The sequence below is a fragment of the Nerophis ophidion genome, linkage group LG04 (assembly GCF_033978795.1).
Source record: "Nerophis ophidion isolate RoL-2023_Sa linkage group LG04, RoL_Noph_v1.0, whole genome shotgun sequence".
NCBI classification, from domain to species: Eukaryota; Metazoa; Chordata; class Actinopteri; order Syngnathiformes; family Syngnathidae; genus Nerophis; species Nerophis ophidion.
In genome coordinates this window covers 69,526,934-69,545,591 of record NC_084614.1, presented here as the reverse complement: position 1 = coordinate 69,545,591, position 18,658 = coordinate 69,526,934, and the positions used below count along the sequence as shown (strand labels likewise).

Sequence of the window (18,658 nt, the reverse complement as noted above, 5' to 3'; positions counted from 1 at the left end):
CAGACCTCTGTCATCATTTTAAGTGGGAGAACTTGCACAATCGGTGACTGACTAAATACTTTTTTGCCCCACTGTATCCTACCAAGTAAGACCTACACTGTTTCAATGTCCATTTCTCTGTTGATGCAATTGTTGATGACTGAAGTACTGATATCAACCAAAGATCCTCATCCCACCCCCCAGATTGTAAATAATGTAAATAATTCAATGTATATACTATGATGATTAACCCGGGGGATGACTGTATTAAGCTGATAGTGAGAGGCGCCGCTAGGGATTTTGGGCCCCATGATAAATAATTTCTACAGGGCCCCCAACACATAATTTCATCATCATTAGGTGCCTCTCTGGGCCCCCCTCCATCATGGGCCCCTAGAATCCGTCTCCTTAATCCCCCCTTTTTGGCGCCCCTGCTGATAGTATATATTTGTACCATGAATTGATTAACGTGGAACCCGACAAGTTGAAAAACTTATTCGGGTGTTACCATTTAGTGGTCAATTGTACGGCATATGTACTGAACTTTGCAATCTACTAATAAAAGAATCAATCAATCAATCAATCAATCAATCAATCAAAAAAAGGTGGAAAAACACTATTGTCTAACAGCGCAACAAAAGGCTGCAATGCACCCCAGTGGCCAACATGGGGCAGCAAAGTACACACCTCGTGTTTGGACCTCCCTCCCGCGAAGAAGACAATGCTCCGGACGACAAGGCTAGGGGAAAAAAAAGCCAAGAAGAAACTATAGTCTCATTTCCAACAACACAATGGAGCTTAAATGGACGAATACTCTTCCCGGGAGCCTTTTATTGACCGGATTTGTGATTTGTGTCCTGTCAGGTGAGGACATTTAAGGGATATTAACACGGTGTTGAATGTTGTATTTGTATGGTTGTGATTTTTTTTTTTTTAGGTGTGGATATTAGGAGATATCACCTTCCCTGCTAACACCTCCACAATATATTATGTAATATTATTTGTTGTTTTTTTTTAAATATAAACCAACATCAGCACGACGCAATGTCGCTGAATTCGTCTTCGAAAAAGAGAGGACGCTGTTTGAAGATTGTACTTAACGTCCACCAAAACACAAACAAGCTTTGATGGACGCTAGCGAGCTGCCGCCCTGGCCGTTGCAGCGTCGCTCGGCTCGCACCAAAATGAGCATTTGTCCTTCCTCAAAAACACCGCAATAGATGAGTTGGACTCATGCTGAATTTCATCGAGCACGCCCAGTAAACATACTCGAACATTCGGCGACAGAAGTGGACGAAAATGACGAGTTTTGCCCGTCTACGTGTCGTCCAATGGTAATTCTCCATATGAAAGATGTATTCACAATAGCTATTCAATTGCATTAGCTAAGCATTGACATTCTCACTCTGTCACATCTGGTCATTGAACGCAACATGTACACAATGGTGTGTTGTGTAACCAATACATCTTGCACAGAGCAGAGCAATGGTCATGTAGCATTTCCTGTACATGCACAATGCAATCTGGTTTTTATTGGAGGATTAGATTAGGTCAAGGTGTGCAGCCCTGTACATGAGAGATGTTAGTAATATTACCAATATTATACAAACTGTTTGCATACACAAACTTGCGGGTCTGCAGGTTCTGCTTTGAATCTAGAGAGAGGTGACTAATTCCCTCTTTCATATTGCGGAACTGCCCAGCTCAACCAACACACAACTTCTGTTTTCTCAGCGGCTTGCACTGCAACAGTACTGTATAGCAGTTGTCCCCAACTACCGGTCCGGGGACCGCCACCCATCCGTGACGGATTTGCCACCGGGCCTCAGCGAAACATCAAATATTTTATATAAGACCGCATTTTCTCTGACTTTAATTTCACTCGTCCCACTAAAAACACAAATAGGCCTTTTCATAGATCCATCCATCCATTTCCTGCCGCTTATTCCCGTTCGGGGTCGCGGGGGGCGCTGGCGCCTATCTCAGCTACAATCGGGCGGAAGGCGGGGTACACCCTGGACAAGTCACCACCTCATCACAGGGCCAACACAGATAGACAGACAACATTCACACTCACGTTCACACACTAGGGCCAATTTAGTGTTGCCAATCAACCTATCCCCAGGTGCATGTCTTTGGAAGTGGGAGGAAGCCGGAATACCCGGAGGGAACCCACGCATTCACGGGGAGAACATGCAAACTCCACACAGAAAGATCCCGAGCCTGGATTTGAACCCAGGACTGCAGGAACTTCGTATTGTGAGGCAGACGCACTAACCCCTCTGCCACCGTGAAGCCCCTTTTTCATAGATGTATAATAAAACTTCTGATAGGAAGTCGCCATTTGTCATTAGAATTGGGTATCTTTTTACATGCACATTAATGAACACATAAAATATAAACGTGCCAGATCATATCCAACGGCAAATTTCCATCTGCAGGTTAATGATACTGTAGTACAGGGGTCGGGAACCTTTTTGGCTGAGAGAGCCATACAAGCCAAATATTTTAAAAAGTATTTCCGTGAGAGCCATAACATATATATTTTTAACACTGAATACAACTAAATGCGTGCATTTTTAAGTAAGAGCAACATTTTCAGAGTATAATAAGTCTCTTATTTTTTTTAATAATAACATTGTTATTCTGAAGCTAACGAACAAAATAAAATAATTCTTACCGTTAATGCGACTTCTTGAAAAGGTGCGGTAGAAACCGGATGAATGGATTAAAATGCATGAGAATGTTTTATATTTTGAACGTTATTTTTGACACTGTAATTACCAGCGGAATTATTCATTACTTACCGTGTTAAGCAATGTCAGCTAAGATTTTTCTGAGAGCCAGGTACAGTCATCAAAAGAGCCACATCTGTCTCTAGAGCCATAGATTCCCTACCCCTGCTGTAGTACATACCAATTTTGAAAATGGGTATTTTTCGTTCCCAAAAACACCGCAATGGATGAATTGGACACACGCCCAATGGTCCGCTGCCGTTTTATCGAGCACGCCCAGTAAACATACTGGAACATTCGGCGACAGAGGTGGACGAAAATAACGGGTTTTGCCCGTCTACGTGTCGTCCAATAGCAATTCTCCATATGAAAGGTGTATTCCCAATAGCTAGTCAATTGCATTAGCTTAGCATCGACATCCTCCTGCTGTCACATCTGGTCATTGAACGCAACATGTACACAATGGTGTGTTGTGTAACCCGCTGTTTTTCAACCACTGTGCCGCGGCACACTAGTGTACCGTGAGATACAGTCAGGTGTGCCGTGGGAGATGCTCTAATTTCACCTATTTGGATTAACAATATCGTTTTCAAACCAGTAATTATAGTCTGCAAATTGTGTTGTTGTTGAGTGTCTGTGCTGTCCAGAGCTCGGCAGAGTAACCGTGTAATACTCTTCCTTATCAGTAGGTGGCAGCAGGTATTAAATTGCTTTGTAGATGTCGGAAACAGCAGGAGGCAGAGTGCAGGTAAAAATATGTCTAATGCTTAAACCAAAAATAAACAAAAGGTGAGTGCCCCTAAGAAAAAGCATTGAAGCTTAGGGAAGGCTATGCAGAACAAAATTCAAACTGAACTGGCTACAAAGTAAACAAAAACAGGACGACCGCAAAGACTTACTGTGGAGCAAAGACGGTGTCCACAAAGTACATCCAGACATGACATGACAATCAACAATGTCCCCACAAAGAAGGATAAAAACAATTGAAATATTCTTCATTGCGAAAACAAAGTAGATGCGGGAAATATCGCTCAAAGGAAGACATGAAACTGCTGCAGGAAAATACCAACAAAACATGAGCGCAAGACAAGAACTAAAACATTACACTCAGGAAAACAACAATAAACTCCAAATAAGTCAGGGCATGATGTGACAGGTGGTGACAGTACACCTACTTTGAGACAAGAACTATATTGATGCATGCTTGGTTATGCTTTAAAGTCATATCCAACATTTGCGACAACGACTTTTTACGGTCAACTGAGTTTTGTTTTTTATTGATTTCTGCTAGTGGTGTGCCTCAGGATTTTTTCAACGTAAAAAATGTGCCTCGGCTCAAAAAAGGTCGAAAAACACTGGTGTAACCAGTACATCTTGCACAAAGCACAGCAATAGTCATGTAGCATTTCCTGTACATGCACAATGCAATCTGGTTTATAATGGGGGATTAAGTCAAGGTGTGCAGCCCAGTACATGAGAGATGTTAGTAATATTACCAATAATATAGAAACAGTTTGCATACGCAAACTTGCGGGTCTGCTGGTTCTGCTTTGAATCTAGAGAGAGGTGACTAATTCTCTTTCATATTGCGAAACTGAACAGCTCAACCAACACACAACTTCTGTTTTTTTATCAGCGGCTTGCACTACAACAGTACTGTATAAGCAGTGATCCCCAACTACCGGTCCGTGACAAATTTGCTACCAGGCCTCAGAGAAACATTAAATAATTTATAAACGACCGCATTTTGCAGCTAAATACACAAATACGCTTTTTCATGGATGTATAATACAACTTCTGATAGGAAGTCGCCATTTGTTATTAGAATTGTATATCTTTTTACATGCAACAATTAATGCACATTAATGGACATTTAAAATATAAACATGCCAGATCATAGCCAAAGGAAAATTTCTTTCCATCTGCAGTCCCCGGCAGGTTAATGATACTGTAGTATATGCCAAATTTGATGACATAAGCATAGACATCTTATAAGTAGACACAGCATCGAGCGCTACTGCCGACTGGCGCTGACAAGACGCGGGGCCGCCATCTTGGAGTGGTGATCCGCTCCACTCAGTGCAATTCATTTGACAGGAGCAATGAGGTGTTGTGCATTTAATTAATCTTACCTCACTGAATACCACTAATTTTCACGCGTTTTTTTGTCATATGTGTAGCTATGATAAAAGACACATGTTTTTTGCCGTGTTTTATTATTCATAGTTTGCTTAACAGTAATAAAATATTCTTATATGCTGTAAGTGTCCAGACAGGAGATCAAAACTGGGAATATAATCCCAGAGAAGGGGGGGGGGGGGGGGGGAACAGTCAGCTATTTTTAAACTCAAGAAACAATATGATTAGGTTATATATACATGCGTATATCCTGCATAAACAATGTATGTATACATTAGATATCTAATGTATATATCTTAGGGACCTATAGATTGTATCTCTCTTGCGGCACAAAATTGGGTTGGAAAGCTGGACTATATTTAGACTTGTATAATACTGTTTAGCCACTGTCCATCTTATTGTCTAGTTAGTTAACATATATTGCCCCCCCCGCCTACACAGTCTGGACTGGTGTCCTAATTTTTACCCCCGTTGGCTTTTACAATCTTAATCTTCATCGTTTATTTCAACTTTATGTTATTCAAATATGACATTTTTAAATGTAATTAATTTCTTTGACAAGCAATTCTGCTATGGTCATACTCTGGTTTGGTAGCGGCTACGATTTCAGTACTATTGAAGATCTTTGCTCCTTCTCAACTCTGTGGTAATATTCTTTTCACAAAATTAAACCAATAGTACGTTAATGTTAAATCTTACTTGTGAAAAGTAACCCCCCGATTCCTATTTTCAATAGTCCGCTCATTTGAGCAGGAAAACGCTGAACTACCTGTCAACTGTCAGTTTAGGCTGCTCGCTGGCTCCTCATCACCACTTCAAGATGGCGGCGGAATCTCTCGGGTCACAGCAGCCAATGCTGCGTCTACTCATAAGATGTCTATAGATATAGGTATATACCATCAACCTTCCGGGGACCATTTCTTCACAAAGAAACAAGCCCGGGTCTCTCACTCATTCAGAGTTTAGTGCGCTTTGTATTTTTTTTGGTCTGTTGGTAGTGCATTCCATTGTGTGGTGGCAAAATAGTAGAATGCATTAAACTGGTCCCTGGTACAAATAAGGCTGGGGACACCTGCTGTACAGTACAGCAGCTATACTGCTAGAGATAGTGAGGCTCGCTTGTGTCGCATCCACACTAACTGGATTGTTTTTTATTTGCTAATGAAATATGAGGTGAATTCTCAACAGATATTGCAATTACAGTAGAACTGAAGGTTGTTTCAGGGCAATTTCTATCGAGGTTCAGTTTTAGGTCATCACTACATTGCAATAAGTTGCAGTTTCCTGTTTTATGGTTATCAGCATATTTTCCTCTTTTTCTTCAATCTTACTCGTAGTATAATGATGTCACAAATTAATCAAGATTATTTTTCTAGACTCACTGTCGGATGCTCTTAAAATCTAAATATATATAGTTAATATATTCCATTCCTTTTTCCCCTTTCTTTTATAATTACATGTGTCATTTGATTTGTGTATTGTTACATTTGAAATGATACACGGGATAATGGAGGTAACTATTATTACCCATTATTAATGTTATCATTACTGTTTGTCCAAATATTGTTTCAATTGTAGTCTAATTGTCATTGCCAACACTGTGATGTTAACTACTTGATATATATATATATATATATATATATATATATATATATATATATATACATACATTCTCTCTAAAGTACAAACCCCGTTTCCATATGAGTTGGGAAATTGTGTTGGATGTAAATATAAACGGAATACTATGATTTGCAAATCATTTTCAACCCATATTCAGTTGAATATGTTACAAAGACAACATATTTGATGTTCAAACTGATGAACATTTTTTGTTTTTTGCAAATAATCATTAACTTTAGAATTTGATGCCAGCAACATGTGACAAAGAAGTTGGGAAAGGTGACAGTAAATACTGATAAAGTTGAGGAATGCTCATCAAAAACTCATTTGGCACATCCCACAGGTGTGCAGGCTTATTGGGAACAGGTGGGTGCCATGATTTGGTTAAAAAAAACAGCTTCCCAATAAATTCTTAGTCTTTCACAAGAAAGGATGGGGCGAGGTACACCCCTTTGTCCATAACTGTGTGAGCAAATAGTCAAACAGTTTAAGAACATCGTTTCTCAAAGTGCAATTGCAAAAAATTTAGGGATCTTGACATCTACGGTCCATAATATCATCAAAAGATTCAGATATTCTGGAGAAATCTCTCCACGTAAGCGGCATGGCCGGAAACCAACATTGAATGACCGTGACCTTCGATCCCTCAGACGGCACTGTATCAAAAACCCACATCAATCTCTAAATGATATCACCACATGGGCTCAGGAATACTTAAGAAAACCCCTGTCACTAAATACAGTTGGTCACTACATGTGTAAGTGCAAGCTAAAGCTCTACTATGCAAAGTGAAAGCCATTTATCAACAACACCCAGAAACGCCGCCAGCTTCGCTGGGCCTAAACTCATCTAAGATGGACTGATGGAAAGTGTTCTGTGGTCTGACAAGTCCACATTTCAATTTTTGGGGGAAACTGTGGACGTTGTGTTCTCCGGATCAAAGAGGAAAGTAACCATCCGAATTGTTCTAGGCGCAAGGATGAAAAGCCAGTATGTGTGATGATATGGGGGTGTATTAGTGCCCAAGGCATGGGTAACTTACACATCTGTGAAGGCACCATTAATGCTGAAAGGTACATACAGGTTTTGGAGCAACATATGTTGCCGTTCAAGCAATGTTATCATGGACGCCCCTGCTCATTTTAGCAAGAAAATGCCAAGCTATGTGTTACAACAGTGTGGCTTCGTAGTAAAAGTGTGAGGGTAATAGACTGGCCTGCCTGCAGTCCAGTTCTGTCTCCCATCGAAAATGTGTGGCACATTATGAAGCGTAAAATACGACAGCGGAGACTCCGGACTGTTGAAAAACTGAAGCTCTCCATAAAACAAGAATGGGAAGGATTTCCACTTTCAAAGCTTCAACAATGAGTTTCCTCAGTTCCCAAACGTTTATTGAGTGTTGTTAAAAGAAAAGGTGATGTAACACAGTGGTGAACATGTCCTTTCTCAACTACTTTGGCACGAGTTGTAGCCATGAAATTCTAAGTTAATTATTATTTGCAAAAAAAAAATAAAGTTTGAGTTTGAACATCAAATATCTTGTCTTTGTAGTGCATTCAACTGTATATGGGTTGAAAAGGATTTGCAAATCATTGTATTCCGTATATATTTACATCAAACGCAATTTCCCAACTCATATGGAAATGGGGTTTGTATATACATATATATATATATATATATATATATATATATATATATATATATACACACAAATATATATATATATATACATATATATATATATATATATACACATATATATATATATATCTATGCACATATATATATATATATATATATATATATATATATATATATATCCATGCACATATATATATATATATATATATATATACACACACGCACACACATGCAGTGCAGGCCAAAAGTTTGGACACACCTCTTCATTTCAATACGTTTTTTTAATTTTCATGACTATTTACCTTGTAGATTGTCACTGAAGGTCTCAAAACTGTGACACCTGTGAAGTGAAAACCATTTCAGGTGTCTACCTCTCAAAGTTCATCGAGAGAATGGCAAGAGTGTGCAAAGGGTGTTTATTTTGAAGAAAAAAGAATATAAAACATGTTTTCAGTTATTTAATTTTTTTTTGGATAAGTACATAACTCCACATGTGTTCATTCATAGTTTCGATGCTTTCAGTGACTCTACAAGGTAAATAGTCATGAAAATAAAGAAAACGCATTTAAACGAGAAGGTGTGTCCAATCTTTTGGTCTGTACTGTATATATACAGTATAATATATGCATATCCATATCTGTGTGTGTGTGTATATATATATATATATATATTTATTTCTTTATTTCAAAAACGTAGTGGAATTATATTTTATCTGCTTATGTGGTTATGTTATTGATGTCTCTCTGTTTGGCCACCTTTTGTCCTTATAATTTCCTCCTCCATCTTTATTTTTTTCTTCTTTCTGTTTTGGTCCATCTGCGCCAAAAGAAAAAAATGTTCTGACCTTTAATAAAGTTAAATATAAATAATGCAACTAGAGAAGTACAGTGCATTTGGAAAGTATCCACAGCACTTCTCTTTCTTCACATTTTATGTTACAGCCTTATTCCAAAATGTAATAAGTTAATTTTTGTCCTCAAAATTCAACACACATTACCCCATAATGAAAATGTGAAATTTTTGCTTAATATTTTGTTGATGCACCGTTGGCAGCAATTACAGCCTGAAGTATTTTTAATACGATGCCACAAGTTTGGCATACTTATTTTGGGCAGTTTCGACTTTCACACATTCCTATTTGCAGCACTTCTCAAGCTCCATCAGGTTGGACGAGAGGCGTTGTGCGCAGGCATTTTCAGATCTCTCTAGAGATTTTCAATGGGATCAAGTCTGTGCTCTGGCTGGGCCATTTAAGAACATTTACAGAGTTGTCCTGAAGCCATTTCTTTGTTATCTTGGCTGCGTACTTATTGTCATTGTCCTGCTGAAAAATGAACCATCGTCCAGGTTTTCATCCAGAATGTCTCTGTACCTTGCTGCATTCATTTTTCCCTCTATCCTGACTAGCATCCCAGTTCCTGCCGCGGAAAAACACCCCCACAGCACCCATAGGCGCTGATCCCGTGGATGCTTCAATCTTTAAAATCATTTTTGAAAAATCAATCTTGTAGTTAATTTTGTGCCGAGTTTGGTCCGTTTTACAAAATAATAAAGCAACAAATCATATGGGTATTAACTTCGCTGAATGTCTTTTAAAAAAATGTTTTTATACGCACACAACGAGCACCCACTAGCAGAAATGTAGATCGGCGCCTATGTTGCCACCACCATGCTTCACTGCCGTAATGGTATTGGCCTGGTGATGAGCGGTTTCTGGGTTCTTCCAAACACGATGCCTGGTATTTACTCCAAAGAGTTCAATCCTTGTGTCATCAGACCAGAGAATTTTGTTTCCCATGGTCTGAGAGTCTTTCAAGTGCATTTTGGCAAACTTTAATGAAGGAATGGCTGCTGTATTTCCACTCTACTATACAGGCCTGTTTGGTGGATTGCTGAAGAGATGGTTTTCCTTCTGGAAGGTTCTCTTCTCTCCACAGAGAAATGGTGTAGCTCTGACAGAGTGACCATCTGGTTCTTGGTCACCTCCCTGACTAGGGCCTTTCTCCCTCAATCGCTAAGTTTAGACGTCCAGCCAGCTCCTGGAAGAGTCCTGGTGGTTCTAAAGTTCTTCAATTAATGGATGATGGAGGTTACTGTGCTCATTGTGACCTTTAAGAAGGCAGACATTTTTCTTTTCCCTTTCTTCCCCGAGACAATCCTGTCTCAGAGGTCTACAGCCAATTGCATTCTTGGTTTGTGCGCTGCCATGCACAGTCAAGTTTGGGGACCTTTTACCTTATATATAGTGTAGACAGGTGTGTTGAAACAGTATGCACCTGATCATAAAGATGTGATTTCTTTTTTTTTTTTTTTTTTAATAAATTTGCAACAACAACAAAAAAATACTTTATCATTATGGGCTATTGAAGGGGTCGGCAACCCTAAACCGTTGAAAGAGAAATAATAAAAAAATCTGTCTGGAGTCGCAAAAAATTAAAACCCTTATATAAGTCTTATAATGGAGGCAACACATGACGTAAGTGTCTATATTCGCTATAATAGCCTACTATCAAAATGACATTGTGTCGCAGGCTGAAGCAAATCTTCGTTGACAGAAATGATGAAATATAATTTTTATTCTACACATTTTTACAACATTAGAAACCATTAGTAAATCAGAGGCTTCTCAGAAGGGGAGATAACTCCTATAAATTACTGGCTTTTAAAGGTATATCCAAGTTAAGGGAAACTACAGGCTGTTTTCTTTTAATAGATTTATTACTATCTATGGCAAGCTAGCTAATGTTTGCTGTGGTCTGGAACAACATGGGCCACAAAGAATTATCAGAAATGTAGCCAATATTACATACAGATAATGTCATGAGACATGCAAAACTAAATTATATTCAAAGAGGATAAAAGTAGAGGATATTAAATGAGCTCAAATATGTTTACAAATGAGGCATAATGATGCAATATGTAGATACAGCTTGCCTAAACAGCATGTTAGCATCGATTAACTTGCAATTATGCAGTGACCAAACATGCCTAATTAGCACTACACACAAGTCAGTAACATCAACAAAGCTCACTTTTGTGCATTCAAGTACAGCATAAAATGTTAGGTGTACAAAATGAGACAAAGGAGTGTAAGATTTTACATGTAAACAAACTGTTGTGTCACAGTCCACACTATGGTGAGTTCAAAAACCACCGAAATTAGTAGGACAAAAGGATGTTCACCAAATATTCTCATCAGTGAAGCATACACACAAACATATTATACAGTGGGCTTTCTAATAATTGGGAAGGTTTGTGTCATGTTTGTCCTCAAACAAAAAACATAATAAAACAAAATCATTTTTCCCCCCATCTTTTTTCATTTTTAATCCTTTTTAAAAATATTCCAGGGAGCCACTAGGGCGGCAATAAAGAATCGTTGGCTGCTGACTCCCGGCCTATTGGGTGCAGAATTTTGAGGACAAAAATGGATGTTTTCCGTTTTGGAATAAGGCTGTAACATAACAAAATGTGGAAAAAGTGAAGCGCTGTGAATACTTTACAGATGCACTGTATCCCACACTTTTTTAAAGTAAATGTGTCCAGTAGATATATGGGCATCGCCATCAACATTATTACTTGCCCATTTGGCTGGACAGGACAGGTTAAAAAAAACTTTAGAAGCGTTTTTGTTTTTTTTACAACGTATAAGCTGTTTCCTGTTGTTTTGGTTACCCTAACCATTTTACATTCTTCTTCTTTTTAGTGTCAAAACCGTCACTGGCAGTCGAGGTCTTTGCCGACTCGGAAATCGTAGTGGAGAACGGGACCGCCGGAGTTCTCCGCTGCACCTTTAAGTCCAGCGAAGTGGTCAGCTCCAAAATTGCGGTGTCGTGGAGCTTCCAGTCCAATCAGCCCGACACACAGTTTTCCAAAGGGCCGAATGGGGTGAGTTCACACTGTGTCCGTTTTTTTAACAGCAACTTCCAGAAGCGCATTAATTGATTGTAAACAACAGTGTAACACACATGGGTTTAATCCCCAAAAGAGTAGCAGCAACATTTTAAAGTGCATGCGGCGCCATAGCTAAGGACTCAGTACAAAAAACATCAAGACTTGCCCTACAGCCACAGCTGTTAACAGTTTTTTTAAAGTTATTTTTTATAGTTACTTGCTTTTTTCAACTACACTTTTGTGGCGAAGTGGCAAAAAATACTTACAAATTTCGGAGGTTTGCGGATCAGGAATAGGATGTATTTGTTGTGTCACTTGCTGTCAAACATAGCACCTGTTACTGAAGTGACAACACAAGAGCCAAGACCTACCAATGTTTGCTCAGAGCTGTCATGCCAGCATGCAGGTGGATAACGCAGCTATCTTTACTCTCTTGTGTTTCTCCTCCAGACTAGAATGTTTTACAGCTTAGCTCGTCCATAGCAGGTCCAACTTTACACAGACATTTTTAAAGAGCTTTAAATATCATTCCATAACAAATCTGTATGTTTTTTTTCCTTGTGTTAAAAGATTACTTTGTTTGAACTAGCAGTTATTCCCATGCGCTGGTCAAAACTAATAAAGTAGAACTATTTCCACTTTGAGGATGCTGTAAAAGAGAGAGAACATTCAGGAGGATGGCGTAATATTGCTGGAATGTTTTTTTATTATTATGTACTTTACACCTCTTTTATATAAATTAGCTATTTAAAGTACATTTTAAAATACATAATTGTGTAAATTAATCAATAGAATAAAACTTAATACCGTGTACATACATATTTTTGTTGTGTTAAGACGGTTCGTAATACAACATTGTTTGTGATTGTTGCCTAAAATGCCTAAATTAAACTTGAGATTTTATGAATTTGTTATAAATGTTTTAAGTGGTCCTTGTCATATTAAGCTCAAAAAGCACAGAATTTCAACAAAAATTGAACAACAAATACAGTTCTGATGTTTTACTTGTTTTATACCACACAAAAATGGACACTAAGGATAGTGCCTCTTTTTTATATAAAACAAGTAAAACGTCAATACAGTATTTGTTTGTCAATTTTTGTTGAAATTATGTGCTTTTTGAAGTTAAGATGACAAGACCACTTAAAACATTATAGATTTTGACTGAATTATAAAGGTCTGACTAAGAATTGTGGTTTCATGATTAACTACTAACTAACAATTTATAAAAACACACAGACTTTGCTTACAGATGATTTTGATGTGTTATTTATTACTGTCGGAAATAAAAGCAATCAAATAATACCATCATTATATTACGAAATAATAGTTTTAAAGTAACATTAATAATAAATAAATAAATACATTATTATTAGACTTAAGATTAACTTTATTTCTCACCTAAAGAAAATGTTAGTCATGTGTGATGAACTCAAACGTTATTGTCCTCAACTGTAATCCATGCCTATTTATAATTTTTTAATAATCTAGATCAGTGGTTCTTAAACTGTTTGACTTCGGTGCCCAACTTTTCCACTATAGAGGGGCCCGCGGACCATTCAGATATTAACACAGAATTAGTCGTCTTACACTCTATTTTGATGTAATTATACCTAACCTACTTATAGTTTACAACCTTATCAAGTAAGATGAAGCCGTGTGTTAATTACTAATATTTATGTATACATTTTCAGGCTGAAAAATATGTACTTACCAAATATACCTGGACTAAGTTGCGGGGCAGCATATTTTGTAATAATTGGTTACATTTTGCGGGAATTGATAGGTTGCAACATCAATAATTCCTGGAAAAACTTTCCAATGTTTATATAGTTAATAATGTATTTAGCTCATACACTGTGTGCAGTTATTAGTTAAGTTGTTTATCCACATTTTTTTTTGTTAGGGTTTAGGTCAACTGCGGAAAGGGGTGGGCATTTTGTTTTTACCTATGTCTTTAAGACCTTCATAATTGGGCCTTTTTAATGAGAAGTCAGACCCTTTCCAATGTGGTACTATGTGCCCAGTCTATGGTTATTGTCACACACTGAGCTGAGGTCACAAATTATTTAATGACATCTTATGTGATGATTGATGAATCTAGTTTTTAATGCATGTTTTTCAGGGAAATGTAAAAAAACTTTACACAGTGTATTACTGTCTAGATCAGGGGTCACCAACCTTTTTGAAACCAAGAGCTACTTCTTGGGTACTGATTAATGCGAAGGGCTACCAGTTTGATACACACTTAAAAAAATTGCCAGAAATAGACAATTTTGACTCAATTTGTTTTTAATAAATAAATCTATATATGTTTTAAAAAATGGGTATTTCTGTAAGTCACTCCGTCGCAAATTTTTTTTTTCCTTTTACGGAAGGTTTTTTGTAGAGAATAAATGATGAAAAAACACTAAATTGAATGGTTTAAAAGATGAGAAAACAGGAAAAAGATGAAAATTAAATTTTGAAACATAGTTTATCTTCAATTTTGACTCTTTGAAATTCAAAATTGAACCGAAAAAAAGAAGAGGAAAAACCAGCTAATTAGAATCTATTGAAAAAAATTATAAAATAATTTTTGGAACATGTACCCTGCCTTCCGTCCGATTGTAGCTGAGATAGGCGCCAGCGCCCCCCGCGACCCCGAAAGGGAAGAAGCGGTAGGAAATGGATGGATGGATGGATGGAAATAAATCTATATATATATATATATATTAAAAAATGGGTATTTCTGTAAGTCACTCCGTCGCACATTTTTTTTTTCCTTTTACGAAAGGTTTTTTGTAGAGAATAAATGATGAAAAAAACACTTAATTGTATGGTTTAAAAGAAGAGAAAACAGGAAAAAGATGAAAATTAAATTTTGAAACATAGTTTATCTTCAATTTTGACTCTTTAAAATTCAAAATTCAACCGAAAAAAAGAAGAGAAAAACCAGCTAATTAGAATCTATTGAAAAAAATTATAAAATAATTTATGGAACATGTACCCTGCCTTCCGTCCGATTGTAGCTGAGATAGGCGCCAGCACCCCCCGTGAACCCGAAAGGGAATAAGCGGTAGGAGATGGATGGATGGATGGATGGCATTAGAAATTTTTCCTGATTAAGATTAATTTTATAATTTTGATGACATGTTTTAAATGAATTAAAATCCAATCTGCATTTTGTTAGAATATATAACAAATTGGACCAAACTATATTTCTAACAAAGACAAATCATTATTTCTTCCAGATTTTCCAGAACAAAAATTTTGAAAGAAATTCAAAAGACTTTGAAGTAAGATTTAAATTTGATTCTACAGATTTTCTAGATTTGCCAGAATATTTTTTTTGAAAACTAATCATAATAAGTTTGAAGAAATTTTTTACAAATATTATTTGTTGAAAAAACAGAAGCTAAATGAAGAATAAATTAAAATGTATTTATTATTCTTTACAGTAAAAAAAAAAAAATTACTTGAACATTGATTTAAATTGTCAGGAAAAAAGAGGAAGGAATTTAAAAGGTAAAAAGGTATATGTGTTTAAAAATCCTAAAATAATTTTTAAGGTTGTATTTTTTCTCTAAAATTTTCTTTCTGGAAGTTATTAGAAGCAAAGTAAAAAAATAGATGAATTTATTTAAACAAGTGAAGACCAAGTCTTTGAAATATTTTCTTGGATTTTCAAATTCTATTTGAGTTTTGTCCCTCTTAGAATTACAAATTTCGAGCAAAGCGAGACTAGCTTGCTAGTAAATGAATAAAATTAAAAAAAAATAGAGGCAGCTCACTGGTACGTGCTGCTATTTGAGCTATTTTTAGAACAGGCCAGCGGGCTACTCATCTGGTCCTCATAGGCTACCTGTTGCCCGCGGGCACATCGTTGGTGACCCCTGGTCTAGATAAATAGCATTACATTTTAATATTTGACAAAATTGTCCCTATCCATTGTTTGGCAGTTCTTCTACTTCTCCAACAACCAAGCGGACACAGACCCGAAAGTGTTCCAAGACCGAGTGCAATTTGTTGGCGACATCAACAAGAAGGACGCCTCGATACAAATCAACCCGACCCAGTTCAGCGACAACGGCACCTACTTCTGCGCCGTAAAGAATCCGCCGGACATCTCGGGGACGGATGCTCGTGTTGAGCTGCGGGTGGTCTCGAGAGGTAAATGGTTGGCATCTTTTTTCCTTATGGAGATAAGACGTATCTTTTCCTTGGTTGTCAGGCGGGTGCATTCTTCTTGGCTTACACATGCATGTGATGGCTTGCTGTGCTTTTTCTGCATCAACAATCTTAGCAGGACCAAGAATGCACAAGCTGCAAAAGAACTTAAGACTAAATAGTGGATATAAATAAGAGGGATGCACACTTTTATTTTTCAGACAGACACTGATAACTTATTTATCTTTTATTTATTGAAATGTAAATTTAACTGTAGTTTGTACACACCTGGCAAATGTACTGTACATCTGAAAAGTAGCCAGTGTCTTTAACAATGGCAAAAGGCTGCTCATCCGGCTCTTCGCACTTGGCCATCACTCCAGCAGCACTGAGAGCCAAACTACCTTAAGGTAATGTTGCAGTTTTCAATGCAAACCAAGACATTGACTCAAAAAACGCTCCAATGTAAGTAAAGTAAGTCTCCACTTTTCAAAAAAAAAACTCGCTTGAAGCTAATATATATTGGCTTTTCTATTGACATGCTACTGATCAGCATTAGCAATTTTACATGGCGATTTCAACACCTCCAATGAATGAAAACCAACTAAAACGCACATTGCAATCAAAACAGCTGGTGCATAACAGGTACAATAATTACAGTATTAACACTTTATAGGGCGCATCAAAAAATTAAACACACCATAAACTATACACTTCCGCCATCTTATGTTTTGGACTTGCAACTTTATTTGCAAATGAGAGTCAGAAATCTGATAATAAAACAAGATATAACAGCTGAATATCAGTTACCTAACAGTTAGCTATTATTAAAAATTTTGCAATAAAAAATGTGATTTTTGTTTTTTTTACTAAAATAATTTATATTTATTAACACACACAAAAGTACCGAAAATTGTTACTGTTGAGTACCGGTATCGAAACCGTATTGGTTCGAATATGAACGGTACACATCCCCAATCATAGCGGCGCTGACTTTTTCGGGTGGCTGTAAAGTGAGGTTTGATGTTTCGAAAGCCAGGTGGGATGTCTTCTGAGGGGGAGAAGAAGTCTCGTACGATCTACGCCATTTTTATTTATGCTGTTTGCTCAGGTGAAGTTTACCACCTCCTACGAGATAGAAACTCTTGATTTGCTCACCCTAACTCACGTGGTCTAAAAAAAGCAAACAAATGCCAAAGGCTCTAGTTGGTGCAGTGTGTGGTGGGGGAGACATTAAGACATGTGGCTGTAGGCAACTTCCTAATGTACTTTTTGATTTAACCAATTTGAATCTAACAAGTATGCTCCATTTAAGGATTTAACAATAAATTATATTATGATAAACTGTGATAAAACTTTACCACGGTTAGTACTACAGTTTTAAATTAAACATATTGTAAAAACCGTGATTGATTACGATTTGATAAACTCACAGATCTGCTGGTATTTACTAGGGAAGTAAGCTAGCGCTAGTTAGCCTAAATGCTAAGATGAATACAAGAGACACTAAAGTCTTTCTCTATTAAAAGAAATGAAATTCCCCAAACTAAACTTGTAAAAAAAACATTACAGAGCAACTACGGTATTCAAATGTGCACATTAAACGTACAGGCTGTGTGCTCTCTTAGAGAGAGTTTTGAAGCAATATGACAACAGGAAGGGAATTTGCGTGAAGTCCCATAAACCAGACGTCATTACTAAAACACTACAACTTGTACAAATTAAAACAATAGATAATAAACATTCAAACACTAAAGTAAAAATAATATGGCTCTTAAGTAGCCAGAAGAAAATTATTATAGCCAGAAGAAAATTGTTATACATCCTATTTGTTACACCAAGAAAGCATATTGTGTAGCTATTTATTTATTCTACAGTATATATATATATATATATATTGAGATTTCCAGTTCATTTTATCATCCATTGCTACACTCTAAAATGTGTTTTTTTTCCTGTCCAGGATCTCTTCCTCAGAGCAACACTCCCGTTATTGTTGGAGCGGTGTGTGGCGCTCTGTTCCTGCTGGTGCTCATCCTCATCAGCATATGCGTTGTTATGAAGGTGCTTCACAATCGCCACGATTACGAAGGGTAGGTCCTCCGTCTTTTTTCTCGCTCCTTTAGTCTCCTAAACAAATGTGCTTTGGACTAATATCAGATTTCATATTTTCTTTGAGTTTGTCTTTTCCAATTTGGTTTGCATTTTGGCCAACTGACTTGATTATATAATAATACAACTCGTCTAACACAAGAGTGTATGTAATCAGGCTTCTTTTCTATAACGCAACATCGGCCAGTATGCCTCCTAACACTGCATGACTGCTGGGTTCTGTTTTTCTAGAAAATTGGATGACTTCATTAATTTTGCACTAATCATTAATATGAAGATGAGGTTTCCTGTTCACTTTTTTCTAAATTACATTGTCTGTCTGATCAGTAGACTTTAAAGTACCAGTGGAATGGAAAAAGAAGTTGCCTCTAAATTGAAGCTATTATCAA

General features: G+C 37.1%; 1 protein-coding gene across 3 annotated transcripts in view; it reads left to right on the top strand.

The window, feature by feature from the left end:
* Window positions 1-654: 654 nt before the first annotated feature.
* mpzl1l (myelin protein zero-like 1 like) overlaps window positions 655-18,658 on the top strand; it is a 30,712-nt gene continuing 12,708 nt past the window's right edge. For all 3 annotated transcript variants that reach the window (XR_009806572.1, XM_061898906.1, XM_061898905.1), the window contains exons 1-4: window positions 655-843; window positions 11,821-12,002; window positions 15,950-16,160; window positions 18,121-18,250. Coding sequence is in view for 2 of the 3 variants with exons in the window: in XM_061898906.1 (XP_061754890.1) it covers window positions 771-843; window positions 11,821-12,002; window positions 15,950-16,160; window positions 18,121-18,250 (596 nt within the window). In the remaining variant the exon portion in view is untranslated. The remainder of the gene's footprint in view (window positions 844-11,820; window positions 12,003-15,949; window positions 16,161-18,120; window positions 18,251-18,658) is intronic.